This window comes from Engraulis encrasicolus, chromosome 14 (assembly GCF_034702125.1).
Source record: "Engraulis encrasicolus isolate BLACKSEA-1 chromosome 14, IST_EnEncr_1.0, whole genome shotgun sequence".
In the NCBI taxonomy this organism is placed as follows: domain Eukaryota; kingdom Metazoa; phylum Chordata; class Actinopteri; order Clupeiformes; family Engraulidae; genus Engraulis; species Engraulis encrasicolus.
In genome coordinates this window covers 24,323,727-24,331,226 of record NC_085870.1, presented here as the reverse complement: position 1 = coordinate 24,331,226, position 7,500 = coordinate 24,323,727, and the positions used below count along the sequence as shown (strand labels likewise).

Sequence of the window (7,500 nt, the reverse complement as noted above, 5' to 3'; positions counted from 1 at the left end):
TACAGCATGTGATTAGTGATTATCTTTACTGTCAATTCAGATGTCAACAAAATACATAGTTCATGCTTTTCCAGTTTGTGATCATGGCACAGCCTTTGTTTTTACTGCTTTTTAAAATATCCAATCGTTGACAGAATGTGATGTTTTTGTTGCTTTTAGCTACTGATTGTGAACATCTGACACTGGTACACAATGACACATTGTATTTATAGGATAGTGAGTGCAATAACACCACAAAGTTCTCAAAGCTCTAAACCCTTTAGAGGGTCTAATTTTAGGTCTAATTAAGTAGATAAACACTGTACTGTGAGTTAATACGTTTGACTTCATACCTGTACTTCACAGACCTATATCAAAATCAAAATGTCTGTTGACCTCAGTGTATATTTCAATTAATATCATAGGTGACAAGTCCTGCTATATTTTGTTACTCTCTGCGTATGCGTTTGGGGGACCCTACCACTCTCATTTGTTTTACAAGAGACCTAATAGGCGTGGGAGGTACTTAAAGCAGTCCCTGTGGTTTATCATTTAATTCGCTTTTATGCTGGACCACCAGCCAGCCACACAGTCTTACCTGCAAATGAAAGGAGGAGCGAATCGGGGAGATCTAGATCCCTTTGATGAAAAAGCCCCACGGCTCTGCTCTAAATGTGCTCGGCCACCTTTGACCTTTTGAGAAAATTGAATGCCTGACACCGTAGAAAAATGCTCCCTTGTATTTTTAGCACCTTAATTTATGAGGCATCGTGGTTGCACCTTGTGATTATTATTGTGTTGTTTTAGCTGCGGCTATTAGTGGCACTACAACAAGGCTATACTGAAACTCAGTCTTCTGCTCTGATGAATAATACTGCATCTTTATTCCTGCTAACTTTATTTCTGAGCTGACATTTTATATAATGTGCCTCCATCAATCACATTGTTTTTTTCTTATTTGTCAAATAATCAAATACAGTATTTTAGTTTGTGAAGCACTGACATTTCAAAAAGCCAAACAAAACAAAAAAAGAAATAAAAACATAACACAAACATCTGACATGCATGAAGAAACATTCACATAACTGTTAATGATAATTAATAGATTCTGTATGAGCTACCCAGAGGATGGTGAACTTTGATAACTCTGTAACTCTAAACTCTCTTGAACTCTGAAAGGCTTTTAAAGAAAACAAAAATATCCTCAACAATTTGTAACTATTTCAAACGTTCAAAAAAAAATCAGAAAGAAAACAAAAGGAGTGTATTCCAAAGCTGCCACAGCCTTCACCAAGACTTCAAAGACTATAGAACAACAGCTGTGCTTTGGAAATTTTAGGATATGAACAACAGCAGCTATCTTGGCGGCAGCAAATACTGGAGAACGTTCAAATTAATATTTACGCTCATGAATAGAAACCTGTAGCATAGCAACCACAGACTCAGTATTGTTTTTTACTGTAACTATTTTGTGGAAGCAAAGTAAATTAAAATCAATAGAACTTAAAACCTAGTTAGAATTAATCTAGACTGATATGGTAGCCTACATTAAATGTCGACTAAACTGCATAACACTTTCTATATAAAAGCAATATACGGCCAGTGTTGGTGTTTGAGAACTTGTCTGTGTTACCTGGGGCCAAGCCACATCCATGAGGATATCCAACACTTTCTCTTCCAAGAGGTTAGAAGCTATAGAAGAAGGTAATCTGCTTGACACCAGCCACTTTTTCTTGGCAGTCTAATACAGTATGTTGTGCAGAATTGTTAAAGATGAAACTGTCATATTGACATAGCATCACCGTTTTGCACAATTAAAACTTAATACAAAAAACTTAGCAAACTAGCCTAGTCTTCATAACACTGGAGAAGATTAAAAATAGTTCACATTATCGTGGCCTAGGTCAGATGTAGTTCAAGTTGAGATAATTGTCATCAGCAAAAATGCAGCAGACTGTGTTATGTCTGTATCTAAGAGTTACAATAGACAATCACAATAACTGATATAGATTAATTGCAGCTCAAAGTGCACTTGCTGTTCTCTTGGAGGAAGAAAAAAGATGTATATTCTAACCCACAACATTAGTAGGCAGACACGAGGTCAGAAATATTTGAATGTTGAATATTGGCAAATAAATCCTATGGTGCTGTCAATGTTTTAATGAAAGGGCTTATTTTGTCCATAAACATGAAATGCAAGACTCAACAATTACTGATGGCTGGTTGTTTCAGAGAGAAGATTAACCCAATGTTGGGGACTGAATGGAGATAAGATATAAAATGCCATACACAAAGAAAATATTTCTTGATATGTCAAAGTCTTCACTTCTCAGGCAAGGGTCACTTAGTGCCATGAGTCTTCCTTGAAGACCAGCCATGCTTTGCTACTAGGGAATGGAGATATGGTGTGGTTATATGCTACGGTTAGGTTGTGACTGAGGATGGCTTTACAGAGAATTATGCACAGATGGCAGATTAATTAATGTTGCTGCTAAGCTTCAATTACGATAGCAGACCATATACAGTGCACAGCTGCTATACTGTTATAACATTGTACTTGTTAACATAATATATTGGTAGCCTATGTTCATTTAATAAAGTAATTTGAGGAACTACATGGTGCTCGTCAGGGGAAAGTCTATTCAAATGGTTTTGAGATGACTGATGGAATGGAATGGTTCATCATTTAGCAACATTACATCATTTAAGGTTGACAAAACACTAAACTCTAAAACTATTTCATGTTGCTTTGGAATGTGCATCTAAAACTTTAGAGAGCAGAATGCCAAATAACAAAATCAAAATAACAGATGTTAAAATGGCAGAATAAAGTGTTGAGCCAGGTTCTCACACCCTGCGACGCCATGGCTACGGCACGGTTGTCACCGGGTGCTTGGCAACACTTTGAGCCATGAGCCTCCCCATGCGTAGCGAGAGCTGGCCTTTTTGGGACACATTTGCAGGCGATAATTATACCAATCAGAAGCACATGGGTGCAGCAGTTACGGCAAAGGGGACCTGCAGGCATTGGAAATCAACAGAAAGCAACAAAAAAACATTTGAGGATCACAATACATCAATCACTATAAGGAATATGCGGAAAGACATCAGTTTGCAAACACAAGATATTGAAGGAATTGTTGAAAATGAAACCCGATAAGAAGGTTACTGTGCTCATAGTGTTGGTTGGAACTTTAAATGAGAAACGTGTTAAATAAATTCTATGTTCATGAGAGTTAGAACTTGTTAATGTTATGCAAATGCAATTTTGTCTGAGATACATTGCACAAACGTGACAGGCTTGGTGATGACAGCAACACAAAACACACAAAAACATACGTAGTTGTCTTGTGCGTCTGTGTGTGTGTGTGTGTGTGTGTGTGTGTGTGTGTGTGTGTGTGTGTGTGTGTGTGTGTGTGTGTGTGTGTGTGTGTGTGTGCGTGTGCGTGTGCCTGTGTGTGCATCTGTGTGTGTGTGTGTGTGTGTGTGTGTGTGTGTGTGTGTGTGCGTGCGTGCGCGTGCGTGTGCATATGTGTTAATGTGTGCGTGCACATGTGGGTTTGTGTGTGTTACAGCATGTACAACAGCCTCCTAGCTTCTTTCTACTACTCAGGTGCAGAGCCTGATGAAAAAGATTACAGTGTTTGTGGAGAGGATCACTGATGTTAAATTAGGTTCAATTCTTCTGTGAAGTGGATGCTGCTGATTGTCCACAAAGGAAAAAGACCAAGTAAAGGAAGAGGTGAATTTTTTTTTTTGTATCCCTCCTTTGATTTAGTTGTGTAGTAGCAGTCAAAATTGGAAACAGTGACGTAACTTTTGCAACACCAGGCCAGGCGGCCCCTGCTCCCTAATCTATGCACTTGCACTGGTGCAATAATAATAACAGCACAGTTTTACTGAAGCCGCTGTCTCCTCCCCTACTGCAGTTTGAATAGCCAGCAGGGCTGGCCTGGCCATCTGGCATAGCGGGCATTTCCCGGTGGGCCATGTACCCTCGTGGGCCCCTATTTTCAGAATTTTTTTCAAATGTTTTAATGAATTTCTGAAAATAAAGTCACCCTTCCGGTGACTTAGTTTGGTGCCGCTAATTATGAGAGTCCCCTTTAAGTCAAAAGTGCCCGGGACCCTATTTCTCCCCTGCTCCAGTCTGAATTACCATGCACTAAATACAGTGCAACTTTCCCTTTGAAGTGTGAAAACGATGATGTGTAAAATCTAGGTTTTTAAATGCCAGAGGCTGCTCTTTATATTTAAGCTGCTGTTTACTCAGTGGTGTTTGACTTGGAGGCCTTGTAGTGATTTAAACAGGGGTTGCTAAAAAAAAGAGAGAGAGAAAATATCATGCAACTGAATTACAGAGATTTAATAAAGAGCATCTACTCATATTAGGTTGCTGACTGTATAAAACCTGGTGTTTAACCACATAAAGCAGACCTATGAAATAGATACACATCTTTTTAAAAGCATATCATATTTGCATCATGCTGAATCATCATGTTTCCAGGCTAACCATTACCATTTACAGTACTGAATATCCTGCCCTTTTTTCTTGTTTTGTTTGGACGGATGCTAGCTTTCATGTGCTTATACTATAAGTGCAGTAACCTGTAGAAACATTAGTACACAGGGATTTGTTGATACTTTGCAGCACTGTGTTTTGTAGGAATCTGATATGAATCATTTGCAAATAGTAATCAAAGTTAAGTGTAGGTCAATCATTTTGAACACCCAGTTTAATTGATCCAATGGCCTTCCAAGTGGTATGTGAGATACTTGTGACAAATACGTGTGTAAGTTCTACAGATACTGTGAAAATGTGAATGGCTGAGGAAAAATATGATCAAATTTGAGGCATGTGACGGCGATATTGCCCAGCTCTATCAAGTAGTAGTGTAGCTTTTCCAAGGCTTTTGCTCTAAGTACATATGAGGCAGCCATGGTCTAATGGTTAAGGAGATGGGCTTTAGATCAGAAGTTTGCATGTTTGAATCCCAAACTTCCACTCTCTGCTGCACTCCAATTCTGAGGTGGCAATGAGCAAGGCATCAAACCCCATACTGTTCCAGGGACTGTAACCAATACCCTGTAAATAACTATATGTTGCTTTGAATAAAAGGGCCAGCTAAGTGTCGTATAATGTAATGTAATGTACCCTATATTGTGTATCGTGTTTATTCATCGCGTGTGCATGCGAGAAGTGTGTAGTCTCCATCTGCTTTGGTGTCTGATGCAATGGTGAGACACATGCAGAATAGAGTATGTTAAGAGACAAAATGACACATCACACCCATCATACAGTGTTCTCCTTTGTTATTACGTTGTGTTCCTTTGTTTGTTTACTCTTGTGGAAAAGGCCTATCTGACATTTACAGAGCCTACCCATTGTGTCCCAAAATGCACCGTAAGGGATTAATGTTATGGCACGTTCTGGACTCTCTGTCAACAACTACAAGAAGAATGTTTTTCTCAAGTCGAAAGTTCTGAATAAGCTTTAATTAATAGAGATAATTAATGCACACACAAAGCCCTTTGAGTCTTGTTTGTCTTTTCCTATTACTTTTTGTCTTGGGGACAATAGTGTTGTTTTTTTGTTTTCTTGTGAAGATGGATTCAGTAAAATGTGTCCACATATTAGGTATGGCATACATGAATAACAAATTACACCGCTAGCGTGTCAGTAAATCCAGTTAGAAGCACAGTGGAGTGATTTATATATCCGCAATGATTGAGCACTGTGGCGCTTTCACTGGCACCAAAGGACATTGCCTCTTACTGCAAATTGTGTGTTGTATACACACATAGACACCACATTTTGCCAAGCTATCTAATTTGTCCTTTGTATTCTGCAATGGGGGTTAGGGTTCAATGTCTCTGGGGTGGCTGCGCTGACGGGGGTACTGCATTACACATAATTACAACATTATCATTGGGGGCAACATTATACTCTTTCCAAGTGCATAAACTGATTATCTGTGCCTTTATCAGTAGTCATTTCATTTTGAGCGGCACATTATGATGGACGACTCCATTGGTCTTTTCTAGTGTGGGTTTGCATGCGATTTCTAAGGTTACATTGCATTACATCACACTTAGCTGACGCCTTTTCCAAAGCGACTTATATATTTTTAGGTTCAGGGTATTGGTTACAGTCCCTCAGGTGCCCTTGAGCAAGCCACCTACTGTAAGCTCACATTGCTCCTGGGACTGTAAGGGTGACATTTGATCCTGCAACCCTCCGATCTTAAAGCCACCGCCATAACCATTAGGCCACTGTATCTCTAACAATTTTGCCGTACCCGTTGCAATCGCTTCCACTGTGCAATTTACTCATGAGGGGCGACCCGGATTTCAAACAGTTTTGATTTTCTTGCGACCATACGATTGCAAATCGCAAGCTGGTTATGAGCTGAAATCCCTTGTCGTTACCCCATGTATACTACACGATGCAAGACTCACGATTGTTGTGCAAGAAATTCCAAAAAAAGTCATGTGACTGACGAATCGTGGACAAATCGGGCCAGAAATCATACAGTATATCTGGCATGAGATGCCTTTATTCCCTGATGAGCATGTAAGAGCGTGCAGCGATTTAGCTCGAAGATAACAAATGGCCCCTGAAATGCCTGCGATCATTTATTAGACATCCTGAAGTGGTCTGGGAAGAGCAGTGGTCTCCTCCTCCGCCACACCAGTACCCCAGAGAGCATCATAGCGCACTACACGCTCTCCTCCAACTCCCAACATGGCGATGCAGGAAATGGAAGATTGATTTGTGCACATGCAGTACCTTTATTAACCCATTGATGCCTAAAGCACTTTCAAAAAAAGGGTCCTGAATGCCTAAGCCCTTTTAAAGAAAAGTTACCCTCAGCCTATAAAAACCGAAACATCTCAATGAAGCACATAAAAAACATGCCATGAGTTGCATTTAAAAGCTGATACCCTCATCTTGCATTAGAATGTGTTCATTCAGCTCTAACATACCAAGATTTTTAATAAAATTGTCTTAAATCTCATGAGCCTGAATGTTGCGTCATGCAGCTCCAGGCGCCAGGGCCAATGTTGCACAACGCAACATCCAGCATCAATGGGTTAAATGGCCTCGGTCAACTACAAATAAAGGTGGCAGACTGTATCTTACATTCTCACAATGATTCTAATTTCTCCTTATTCTCCCTCTCCATCTTCTGACAGAGTGAGGACCGGAAAGGAGCGCATAAAAGGATTCCATACATTTTCTGATTGGATGTGAGTCTACTTTGACCCCCACAAAACTGAAGATGATGTTGCTATGGAAACTGCTGCTCCCGCTGCCATTGATGGGTTGCCTCGCAGGTAAAGCATCTTATTAAGAACTTTTGACGCACGCATGCTGGGGTTTCTTTGTGAAGTTTGTGTCCTTATTCATATGTATTTAGGGCAGGGTGCAGGTATGAAAAGCTGGGGTTTTTCTTTTTTCTTAAACAGGTGAGGACTCAAATGCACAAGCCACGGGCTAATATTCTCTGGTGATATTTC

At 39.9% G+C, this 7,500-nt stretch overlaps 1 protein-coding gene across 1 annotated transcript in view; it reads left to right on the top strand.

The window, feature by feature from the left end:
• Positions 1-7,500, top strand: part of cntn4 (contactin 4) — a 229,798-nt gene that overhangs the window by 11,155 nt on the left and 211,143 nt on the right. The window contains exon 2 of the mRNA XM_063215268.1: positions 7,177-7,317. Coding sequence (XP_063071338.1) covers positions 7,263-7,317 — 55 coding nt within the window. The 5' untranslated portion in view covers positions 7,177-7,262. The remainder of the gene's footprint in view (positions 1-7,176; positions 7,318-7,500) is intronic.